At 50.1% G+C, this 12,344-nt stretch overlaps 1 protein-coding gene across 1 annotated transcript in view; it reads right to left on the minus strand.

Moving 5' to 3' along the window:
- GLI1 (GLI family zinc finger 1) overlaps nt 1-12,344 on the minus strand; it is a 335,487-nt gene that overhangs the window by 29,252 nt on the left and 293,891 nt on the right. Inside the window, exon 5 of the mRNA XM_085654620.1 lies at nt 755-920. Within this exon, the coding sequence (XP_085510746.1) occupies nt 755-920 (166 nt within the window). The remainder of the gene's footprint in view (nt 1-754; nt 921-12,344) is intronic.

Consider the following 12,344-nt stretch of genomic DNA (forward strand, 5'->3'; position numbering starts at 1 on the left):
ACCTTCCACCTTCACTGATTGCACTTCACAAAAAACCTGCTCCGCTGTAATCAGGCGTCGCAGCACATCCAAGAGGCATTCGGCCCCTCGGTGGGATCCCAATGATGAAGCATGTCACCAACTGGGTTGGTGAGTGAGGGATATTTTTAAACACAGGCGTGACTCCTCGTGCCAACGCTCTTAGTTGGGAATCACTGGTGGTCACCTACACAAATACACTCAGTTCACAAGCCCCAATGCTATGTTGTTAGCTTCTGGGCAGTGTCAAGAGGCCATATCACTGCAAATATTGTTCTGTTTTTTTTAAACAAGCGCTTCAATCTCCCGCATAGTGTCACTGAAAAAACAGATGCTATCTATGTTGCCAGTACCATCCTCAAAAATCAACATGGATTTCGTTTAGAACAAATTATTAGCAAGAGAAGGAAGATCACAAAATCTGGCGAGGTTGAACATGTTTTTGAGAAGAAACCGGATGATTCTTCACAACATAAAATAATGTCACATTTGTGTTCAAATACAATTTCACTTTATGTCAGAGAAGGAATATGCGTGACGGACATGAGACAATATAATTCCTAAGTTCCAAAAATCTGGTGCCTTAGCAACATTGTAGGAAGTTGATTTTCTGTGTCTTATCTAAATTTAGTTTCATTACCCGACATCTTGGACCCATTCACCCTTACACTATCCGAGTTAGCACTATCATACTGCATGCATTGAGCGCAAGTGCAAGTTAGATTATGTCACTCACCTGGCAGTGCTTGGTGGAGCCGCGGACTGGCGGATGCTGGACCATCCCACCGGCCCTGTTGTGGTAGTGCTCGAAGTGGCCTATGAATGGCATGGCTGGGTTGTTGGTAAATGATGACCCCTGAGCCTTCGGATGCCCAAGGTAGCTTTGGTACCCAAGCGATGGACTGAAAGTAAACATGAACAACTTGTGTTTTATGCAAATGAAAAGCTGAGCAAAAATAGTGCACATTAGTGTGGGATAAGTTTCTACCATTTAAAAAGACTTTACAGTGTGGGGAGTCAGGATGGGGGCTGGGGATTCCTGAATAATACCTCACCGTCACAGTCAGGACCGTATTACATAAGTGCCCGGAGGGCACAACAGGCGTTTTCGCCTGCATTGCACGCCCCCGGGGCACTTTGGTATTACAGAAGGGGCCGCAGATGGTTGTGCATCCCTTTCTGTAATACCGATAGCACTGGCGCACATAAAGCGCAGCACTATCTTCAGGGGTCGTAACCTTATTTGCGTGGGGGCGTGCCCCATGCAAATGAGGGAATCCCTTTGCCTCTGCGCCCACACCGTATTACAGATGCGGCCACAGAGGACAAGAAGCACTTAAGAGGCGCACTGACAGTGCACCATCTAGAAGGTAGCACACTGTCAGTGCACCCCCTGATGGCGACCCTCTGGCGGGGGAAAGGAGGTTCGATGGACCCCCCAACATCCCCTTGCAGGTGGGTGCAGTCACTGACTGCACCCGCCTGCAAGGGGATCTCTAATCTTTAAAAGTGAAGACGGGTTGCCGCCAGCACTGTGAAAACACAGATCAGCTTCAAAGCAGCTGCTCAGTTTTTCACAGGAATGCGCTGCCCCCAGAGGAGCGTGAGTTCATGGCTGCCCTGGGGCAGCACATTCCATGTAATAGGGCACAATTTCGCTGTTTGCTTGTGGTGCACCTGCTTTAAGGTGCGCCGGGCACAAACTGGGAAAGTGCGCCCTTTACATAATAGGGCCCTCGGTGTCTATAGCCTTCTGGAACAAACTCAGCAAATAAGGCCTAGCCGTCTTACAGCACTCAAGGTTGGTTGTTGTAGAATGATTATCTAATTGTGGCCTTATTACTGATAAAATACCTATCTGATAGAGATATCTAGCTGCAGGTTCCTTACCTTTGAATTTCCCAGCCGTCACACTGGATCCGGAAGATTTTTGTGCAAGCAGTACCCCTGCATGCCATTAGGTGGCCCCATTCGGATACCGGACGAAACAGAGCCGCGTCGACCAACGATGTTTCTTGCGCCAACAGGACCTACGTCGGTACCTGAACTATTTTCTGAGGGGCTAGGCATGGGAGAAAGACTGGGAGGACCCTTTAGAATACCAGTTAGAAGGTGGTATGGACTGGTGTGAGGAACTCAAGAATGCCAGTGATCTGGTCACAATCTCAGACACTGGTATGCTTTCTCCCCCTACCTTGGCTGTGCAGGAGGGAGTGTCTTATTCCTTGGTGGTCAAGTGGGGCAGCTGAGGTCCTGAATCCATAATTGCCCTTGGTGGCAGTCAAGACTAACATCTTAACAGAAGTGCTGCAGCCAGGAACTTCTTTCAGAACGAATAGTTTTTTACCTGTCGGTGTAGTTTTGCAGCTTGAAGATCTTTCTGGATTCACTATGCTGTGCATTATTCCACGATCTGGTGGTTGGGTCCGGATTCGTAGTCTTTTTTTTTTCTTTTTTCGTAGACCAGGTGGGCGTCGACGTCCCACCATTTGGTGTACCTCTCGTGACGTCGGCGTGCTTCCTGCGGAAGTCCCACCTTTGGGGCGCCATCTTCGGGTTCTTTTTTTCCCTTCCTCTCTCTTTTTTTTAAATTCTTTTTTTTTACCCTAGGCGTTTTAGTAATTTCCCTTTTATATATCCTTTCAGTATTATCTTGTTATTTTAGTCTTTGTCCTTCCACCTTTTTCTCCTGCCTCATCTTCCTGGCGGAGGTGGGTGGGTTCGCTAGTGAATCCAGAAAGATCTTCAAGCTGCAAAACTACACCGACAGGTAAGAAACTATTCGTTTTGCAGCGTGAATCTTTCTGGATTCACTATGCCGTGCATAGATTTTGTAGCGGTTTCTTACCTCTGTGGCGGCTGGGTGGAAGATGAGCGTTGAATATATGTTGGAGCACCATCTGTCCTACTTGTGCTTCCTTGTTCATCTGTATATCCAAGCAGTAGTGCTTGGTGAACATGTGCACCGAAGCCCATGTTGCCGCCAGGCATATGTCTTGAATGGGTGTATTTGCCAGAAAGGCAATTGTTGCTCCCTTCTTCCTTGTGGAGTGGGCCCGTGGCCCCTCGGATAGTTCTTGCCCTGCCTGTTTGTGGCAGAATCTGTATTGTGAGTGCAATCCATCGTGCGATGGTGCCTTTTGTCACTGGTCTACCCAGGAAGCTCGTTGCGAAGGATACAAAAAACTGCTTGGTTTTCCTGTGTCCATTGGTTCTCTCGATGTAGTGCATCACCGCCCTTCTAGCGTCTAGAGTGTGCAGTGCCCTTTCTGCGCTTGTTGCTGGGTTCTGAAAGAAACTTGGTATTTGAATTGTCTGATTTATATGGAATGCTGACACCACCTTTGGCATGAAGTGTGGGTCCGTTCTCATTACGACTCTGTCCTTGTGTATCTGGATGTAGGGCTCTTGCAGCGTTAGCGATTGCAGCTCGCTTACTCTACGCAGTGAGGTTATTGCCACCAGAAATGCTGTCTTCATTGTTAGCATTTGAAGGGAGGCCTTGTGAATGGGCTCAAAGGGCGCCTTCATAAGTTCCGCAAGGACTATGTTGAGGTTCCATGCCGGAGGCGGCATCCTCTTTGGTGGCGCTATTTTTTTTGCCCCTTCCAGGAATCTCTTTACTACTCGTGACGTAAAGAAACTCCCTCCTGTCTCACCTCGTGTGTAAGCTACGATCGCCGCTAGGTGGACCCTCAGCGAGGATGAGCATAGATTAGCCTTTAGCAGGTGTGTGAGGTATCTAAGCACCGTTGATTCCGTTGTCAATTTATTTTGCAGTTTATTTTTGCTGCACCACATTGTGAACCTTTTCCACTTTTCCCCATAACATTTTCGTGTTGTTGGTCTCCTTGCCTCCCGCAGCACTCGCATAGTGCTTTGAGGTAGCTTAAGGTGTGCGAACTCTATGTCTTCAGGAGCCAAGCTGCCAGTCAGAGGCTCTCTGGCTCTGGGTGTAGAACCTCTCCGTTCTGCATGGAGAGCAAGTCCTTTCTTTTTGCGAATTTGTGTGGAGGTCCCTGTGCCATTTCCACTATTTGTGAGTACCATGTCTGTCTTGCCCACTGTGGTGCCACCAGGATCATTGTCATGTTGCTGGTCTTGCACTTGTTGAGTACCCTGTGTATCAGTGGTATTGGTGGAAAAGCGTATGCAAATGTCCTTGACCAACTTATCCATAGGGCATTCCCCTGGGATTGTTTTTCTGGTTGTCTGGATGCGAAGTTTCGGCATTTTGCATTCAGGTGTGTTGCAACAGGTCTATTGTCGGTGTACCCCACCTTTTGAATAGCCTTTGCGTTTCCTGTCCATTGAGCTCCCACTCGTGGGATGCCGAGGTCTGCCTGCTGAGCCAATCAGCTTCCACATTGTCTTTCCCTGGTAGGTGTATGGCCAGCAGGTCTATTTTGAGTGGGATGGCCCATCTCCAAATCTCTTGTGCCAGAGTGGAAAGGGGGAACGATTGTGTTCCTCCCTGCTTGTTGATGTAGAACATTGTTGTAGTATTGTCCGTCTGTATCAACCCTTTTTGGTTGTATAGCTGCCTCTGGAAGGCCTTCAGGGCATCTGCTGGAGTCCACAGACCCCTCACTCTGAGCTTGTTCATGTGCGCTCCCCATCCTATGTAGGATGCGTCTGTGGGGATGGTCACAGTTGGGCTTGGTGGTGTCAAGGGCTTTCCTATAATTATGTTCTCCCTGTTCCACCATGCTATCTCCTCTTGCACTGCGTGCGTAACAACCACTAGATCCTCCCAACTTCCGCTTGCCTGTGACCATTGCTGTTGCAGCCATTCCTGGAATGGTCTCATGTGAAGCCGTACATTGGGGACTAGGTGGATGCATGACGCCATCATCCCCATGATCTTGCTCGCTGTTCTCACTGTCAGAGCTTGCCCCTTCTGGTAGAGGCGCGTCTCCTTCAGCAGGGCTATTGTTCTCTTGTCGCTGGGCATCACCGTTCTGTCTATGGTGTTGATCTGTGCCCCCAGGAATATCTTCACCTGCTCTGGTTTCATTGATGATTTCCCCCAGTGTATTGAGAACCCCAGGTTCGTTAGTGTCCTTGTGACCCGCTGTGCGTGTTCCTCGCATTTGTTGCGTGAACTTGCTTTTATTAGCCAGTCGTCGAGGTAAGGATACACATGAATCCCTTCCCTCCGCAGGTACGCTGCTACCGCTGCAAGGCATTTTGTGAAAACCCTTGGTGCGGACTTCAGCCCGAATGCTAGGGTTGTGAATTGGTAGTGATCTTTGTTGATTGTGAACCTTAACAGTTTTTTGTGCTGCCTGTTCATTGGGATGTGCAGGTAGGCGTCTTTGAGATCCACTGTGGACATGAAGTCCCCATCTCCCATCTGTGGGAGTAGTTCTTATAGGGATGTCATTTTGAATTTTTGCGTCCTTACGTACTTGTTTAGGAACCGTAGATCCAGGATGGGTCTTAGTGTCTCGTCCACCTTTGGTACCAGGAAGTAGTTTGAGTACACTCCTTTGTTCCTCTCCTTGAAAGGTACTGGTTCTACGGCCTCCTTTTGTAGCAGCTGTAGTGCCTCCTCTGCGAGTTGTGCTAGCTCCTGTCTTGAGTGTTCCCTTCTTTTTGGTTTTCTGTTTGGAGGGCTCCTTTCCAACTCTATGCAGTATCCGTACTGAATGATGTTGAGTATCCATTTGTCTGTAGTTATTTTTTGCCATTCCCGGAGGAAAAGCCTCAGTCTTCTGCCTACTGGTGTTGCATGCTCGTAGGCGTTTGGTTTGTGTACCCCCTCCATTTTGTTCTTTTTGTGCTCCACCCTCAGAGGTATATTGTGGGTGAGCCATCTTCTTCGTGCAAAGTCACTTTGAGGTGGGTTAGTCTCCCCCTCTTCTTCTTTGTCCTCGTCCGTTCCCCCTACCGCGAAAGGACTGGCCTCTAGGCTGGTACTGCCAGTTTTGTTTCTGCTGCCCCTGTTGGCCGTGGTGTGACATTCCCGGCTGGTTACCTCCCCTTCCATAAGGTCTCCGAGTCGGGGTACCTCTTCGCATCCCCCTGAATTGCAGGGCCCCCATGGACCTTGCCGTTTCATTCTCTTTTTTGAGTTGGGTGAGCTTCTCATCCACCGGTGCCCCGAACAGTGTTTCTCCGTTGAAAGGGGTATTCAGTATATTATTCTGGACCTCTTGTTTGTATCCTGAAATTCTGAGCCAGGCCTGCCTCCTTTCAGTGATTCCTATCGCCATCAGTCTGCTTGATGTCTCTGCCCCGTCCAATGCCATCTTAAAGCATGAGTTAGCTATATTCTTCCCCTCTTCCACTAGATGGGAAGCCCTTTGTTGGTATTGTTCGGGAAGATGTTTGATTAGGTCTCCCATCTCGTCCCAATGTTGGTACTGGTGCCTGTTCAGTAGCGCATTTGAGTTTGCCATGTGCCAGTGCATTGCGGCGTTCCTCTCTATTTTCCTTCCGTGAGGTCCATCCTTCTGCTCTCCTTGTCAGGGGGTGGCCCCGAGGTCGCCGGGACATTGGCCCTTTTTCTGGCCGTGGATGCAATAATGGAGTCAGCAGTGACAGATCCCTTGATATATGGAGGGTCCTGCGAGGAGTGTTTGTATTTCTTTTCTGTTCTGGGCGTGATGGATTGGCATGTTGCTGGGTCCTTGAACGCCTCTTTCCCTTGGTTTATCACACTTTGGAGCATGGGGAGGAACTGGCTCCTAGTTTGGATGGGTAGCAGTGTTTCGAGTAGAAAATCTGCTTTCGGTTTCTCCTCCTCTAGTTTCACGCCAAAAGCTGCAGCCGCGCTTTTGACGACCATGTTGTACGCCCCAATATCATCTGGCGGCGAAGGCCTCGAAGGATATGTCTCTACGGGCTCTTCTGGGTTTTCGGCGTAGAGGTCCTGCCATTCCAGCTCTTGCGTCGTCGACGGTGCCGAGCCGTAGATCGACTGCTTCTCCTCCTCTTCTTCTCCCTCATAATAGAGATCTTCTTCCCCTTCTTCAGGAGCTTTCGACTGCTCTTCATCGTCGAACTCTTCCTGCTCCTCGACTTCGACGAGAACCGTCGCCGGTTTCGCTGGGATTGTGAATCTCTTCATCTTTTCATCGAACTCCTTCTTCCTCTGAAGGATGCTCTCCATCTCCGCCTCGAGCCTTCTCTTTTTCTTCTCCATTTCGGAGGCATGTTCGGCGTCGAGCACTGGTCTTTTTGACAGAGCTTGCGTCGACGCCGCCTTGACTTTCGAAGCCGAACGCCCCACCTCGTGGGCCTGTTCGACGAACCTTGTTTTTCGGCGGTCTTCAGCATCTGGGAGTCCTTCTCGAAGGATCCGCTGGGCCTATCGTCCTTGGATCCACTCACGGTCGTCGAAAATGTTCGTCGCCGGTGTTCCTTTCGAGGACTTGGACTCTGTTTTTTTTGAGTCAGTGTCTGGTTTTCGGGGCCCTTTCGGGGGTTTTGTGCTCGACGTCTCTCCTACCTTGTCAGACGTTTTCTTATCGGTCTCTGCGACCGTGAAGTCATCAGGTCCCTCGGCGATGTTGTCTTCATCGTCGGTGGAGAGGCCCAGGTCGTACAGAGACGGGGCCTTACCCTTGCCTTCCATGTTGAAGTTGGCTCTCCTCTGCCTCTCTCTCACCCGGAGGGTCTTCGGCATGAAGGCGGAGCAGGCGTTGCAGTCCTTGCTCTCGTGGTCGATAGGCAGGCAAAGGTTGCAGACCGGATGTTGGTCCTTCTGCGCGTATTTGTGGTGGCAGTTACGGCAGAATTTAAAAGGTGTTTTGTCCATTCCTGCGCTCAGAGTTCCTGAGTGCGCATTCTCCGTTGGACGTTGAAGATTTCGAGGTTCTCTTCCTTCTTCGTCGTCCCGGCTCTATGTTCTTCCTCTCTGTAGTCTTTGCTTTATTTTCCTTCAATGAAACTCGTGCTCTTCTTCTTTCTTCGTTCAAACTCTGGAGCTTCTCGTTGACGATCCAGACCCAACAGCGGAAAAAAGAATCTGAAGATGGCGCCCCAAAGGTGGGACTTCCGCAGGAAGCACACCGACGTCACAAGAGGTACACCAAATGGTGGGACGTCGACGCCCACCTGGGCTACGAAAAGAAAAAAAAACAAAAGAAAGACTACAAATCCGGACCCAACCACCAGATCGCGGAATAATGCACAGCATAGTGAATCCAGACAGATTCACACTGCAAAACCATTGCTCCCTTTTAATGAAGCACTGATGATGTCCTACTGGGAACCTGGTCCAGGCCCAGTACAGGGACTCCAATAAACAAGACAATTTCCCTCGGCCACTGCCCCACACCTGGGGACCGGAGTTTTCTTACTCATCACCCCACGCCTGAGAGCTTGGGAATCCTACCCACTACGTCCCTTGGCGCAATCCCTGGGTCAGGTAGCCAGAGGTCTGCCACAACCACCAATCCTCCTGCAGTTGCAGCCTCTAAGCCCTCTTAATCCTGCCTTGCAAGATCAGGGGCAGCCAATTGGTGTCAGAATCCGTCATCATCTCCACCACTGACAGTCCATAACATCAGACAAGTGGGTGTTACAAATTATTTGAAAAAGCTACTCCTTTCCCTTTGAATCTCCCCCTCCTTTCCTCCCACTCACAATTGGCTGGTGGAGGATCATTTGTCCTTGCTAGGCGAGGAAGTCACAGCTCTCCTATCCAAGGGAGCCATAGAGACGGTTCCGCTGTCAAAAGTAGGCAGTGGTTGCTATTCCTGCTACTTTCTGATCCCAAAAAAGAACAAAGGGCTTCGCCCTATCTTAGATCTGAGAACCCTCAACCTCTTCCTCAAAAAGGAGACGGTCAAGATGCTCACTTTGGCTCTAGCATTGTCTGCACTGGACCCAGGAGACTGGATGGTAGCATTGGACTTGTAGAACGCTTACTTTCATATTCCCATCCTGCCTGCCCATCGGCATTACCTGAGGCTTACTGTAGGCCACGAGCACTTTCAACTCAACGTGCTCCCCTTTGGCCTTACCAGCGCTCCTTGGGTGTTCACCAAGGTGATGGTGGTGGCCACAGCTCACCTGGGCAGATCAGTGGTGCGACTGGCTGCTGAAGGCAGGATCACCCTATGCTGTTGTCTCCCACCTCCAGACTACGGCAAACTTTCTGCATTCGCTGGGGTTCACTATCAACGTGCCGAGGTCACACCTGTCTCCCTCTCAGATGCTTCCTTTTATAGGAGCTGGTCTGGACACAGCCAAAAAAGAACAAAGGGTTTCGCCCTATCTTAGATCTGAGAACCCTCAACCTCTGCCTCAAAATGGAGATGGTCAAGATGCTCACTTTGGCTCTAGCATTGTCTGCACTGGACCCAGGAGACTGGATGGTAGCATTGGACTTGTAGAACGCTTACTTTCATATTCCCATCCTGCCTGTCCATCGGCATTACCTGAGGCTTACTGTAGGCCACGAGCATTTTCAACTCAACGTGCTCCCCTTTGGCCTTACCAGCGCTCCTTGGGTGTTCACCAAGGTGATGGTGGTGGTCACAGCTCACCTGGGCAGATCAGTGGTGCGACTGGCTGCTGAAGGCAGGATCACCCTATGCTGTTGTCTCCCACCTCCAGACTACGGCGAACTTTCTGCATTCGCTGGGGTTCACTATCAACGTGCCATGGTCACACCTGTCTCCCTCTCAGATGCTTCCTTTTATCGGAGCTGGTCTGGACACAGTGCACTTTCAGGCTTATCCTTCTGAGCAGCGAGTCCAGGAAAATCAGGCTATGATACCGATGTTTCAGCCTCTATCCTGGATTTTGGTGAGAATCACTCTGAGGCTGCTAGGCCTCATGGCCTCCTGCATCTTACTAGTGACACATGCCAAGTGGCGTATGTGGGCTCTGCAGTGGGACCTGAAGTTCCAGTGGGCCCAGCACTAGGGGAATCTCTCCGACCTGATCCAGATCTCGCAGGGAACTGTAAAAGATCTTTCATGGTGGCTAACGAACCTCGATTGGGTCAAAGGCAGGACTCTCTCCCTTCTCCAGCTAGATCTCACGGTAGGACAGAAGTGTCAGTCCTGGGATGGGATGGCCATTTGGGGCTGGTAGAGATCAGAGGACTCTGGTCTCCTGTGGAATCTGGACTCCACATAAACATGCTGGAGCTCCGAGCGATCCAGCTGTCTTTGAAAGTCTTCCTACCCTCCATCGCGGGAAGACTGGTACAACAGTTCACAGACAACACCGCCACCATGTAGTACTGCAGCAAACCGCGCAGCCCTTTGCCTAGAGGCCCTGCCTCTCTGGGAATAGCTGGAACAGCAGGGCATATCCCTTGTGGTTCAACACTTGGTAGATTCCCTGAATGCCAGAACGGATGAACTCAGCCAATGAGGCCTAGCGGATCATGAATGGCGTCTCCATCCGGAGGTGGCGCAAGGTCTCTTTCAGCAGTGGGGAGAGCCTTAGTTAGATCTGTTTGCCTTCGCCGAGAACGTGCAATGTCAGCAGTGTTGTGCCCTGGAGATTCCAAGGCAGCTCACGCTCAGAAACGCTTTTCATCTCGAATGTAATTCAGGCTTCCTATACGCCTTTCCGCCCATACCACTTCTGCCCAGAGCCCTCAAGAAGATCAGTAACAACTGGGCCCAAGTCATCCTTGTGGCTCAGGACTGGGCACAGAGAGTCTGGTATCCCGAGCTTCTCAGCTTAAGCATCGATCTTCCGATCAGGCTGCCTCTTCAGGAGGATCCTCTGTTGTAGCAGCAGGGGAGGTTCCTCCACCCGAACCTGTCAACTCTATGCTTTCTTACGTGAAGATTGAGTGGTGGCAGGTAACAGCTTTTGACCGTCCTCCCGAAGTCTTCAATGTTATTTTGGCAGCCTGGCGTCCCTCACCAAGACGGTGTATGCCTGCCGTTGGAAGAAATTTGTAATATATTGTACGAAAAAGTCTATTGACCCTCCTTTATGCTTCTCTTTCTGATGTCCTTCTTTTTATCCTTACCCTTGCCCAGCAGGTCCCTGATCTGGGTGTTCTAAAGGGTTACCATTGTGCTCTGTCTGTTTTTTGCAGCTGCCTGACCAACTGTCTTTATTTAAGCCCCAAATTGTACCTAGGCTTCTCAAAGGTCTAGTACATATGTTCCTATCTTCCCTTTCATTATGCCTCAGTGGGATCCTTTTAATTGCTTATCACGTTTCTGATGTGTGCTCCTTTCGAGCCGCTTCATAATTGTCCCCTCCGGCTTATCATCAACAAGACAGCCTTTCTTGTGGAAATAACATCTGCCTGGAGGGTGAGTGAGCTGCAGGCTTTATCATCCAAGCCTCCATTCCTGTCTATATTTCCAGACAAGTTGGTGCTTCGCACTAGGGTCTCTTTCCTACTGACAGTGGTAACACCATTCCATATGGGTCAATCTGTCACCTTGCCCACTTTTTACGCTTTTCCACATCCCTCAAAAGAAGAGGAGCATCTCCAACGTCTGGACCCAGAAGGGCGTTGTTATTCCACCTTGACTGCACACGAGAGTTCCAGGTTGATGATCAACTCTTCAAGGTGTATATTGGAGCGAAGAAAGGTTGCGCGGTACAGATAATAACCATTTCACTCTAGGTCATTCTCTGTATAAAAATCTGATACGCACTGGCCAATAAGCAGCCCCCTGAGGGCATCTGGGCTTGTTCTACCAGCGCTAAAGCTGCTACCACTGCGTTAGCATGTGGAGTCCCAGCCCTGAAAATCTGCCAGGCAGCAACTTGGGCATCCCTGCATACATTCACCAGACATTACTGCCTGGATAGTCAGGTTCAAAGGGATGGACACTTCGCCCATTGAGTCCTGTAGGAGTTTTTGGTTTAGAATTTGTCCAGTCAACCACCGGGGATGGCATTGCTTGGGAATCTATTCAGAGGTGAGGAATCTCAGGCTATATGTCTCTATCAGATGAAAAAGTTACTTACCTTCGGTAACGCATTATCTGGTAGAGACAAGATCTAGCTGCAGATTCCTTACCAGCCCACCCATCCTCCCTGCTCTGCAGACAAGTTTCTAGAGTCAGGGCTGGTCCCTTTCAGGGCCCTAGTTTGTACAGACCAGTGTCAGTGCACCTCGTGGCTCTGCGCTCCCGGCGTGGAAAGTTGTGAAAAGGAACTGACGTCAGCGCGCTGAGATGGTGTCTATATAGGTGACGTGGATGTCACTTACAGTGCGGACGACGCCGACAATGCCAAGCGGAGCCGATCAACGCCACCTACCCGCGCGCAGGGGTACTGCTCACGCAAAAATCTTCCAGATCCAGTCTGACACCAGGGAAATTCAAAGGTAAGGAATATGCGGCTAGATCTTGTCTCTACCAGATAATGTGCTACAGAAGGTA

This window comes from Triturus cristatus, chromosome 4_1, assembly GCF_964204655.1.
Source record: "Triturus cristatus chromosome 4_1, aTriCri1.1, whole genome shotgun sequence".
Classification (NCBI taxonomy): Eukaryota; Metazoa; Chordata; class Amphibia; order Caudata; family Salamandridae; genus Triturus; species Triturus cristatus.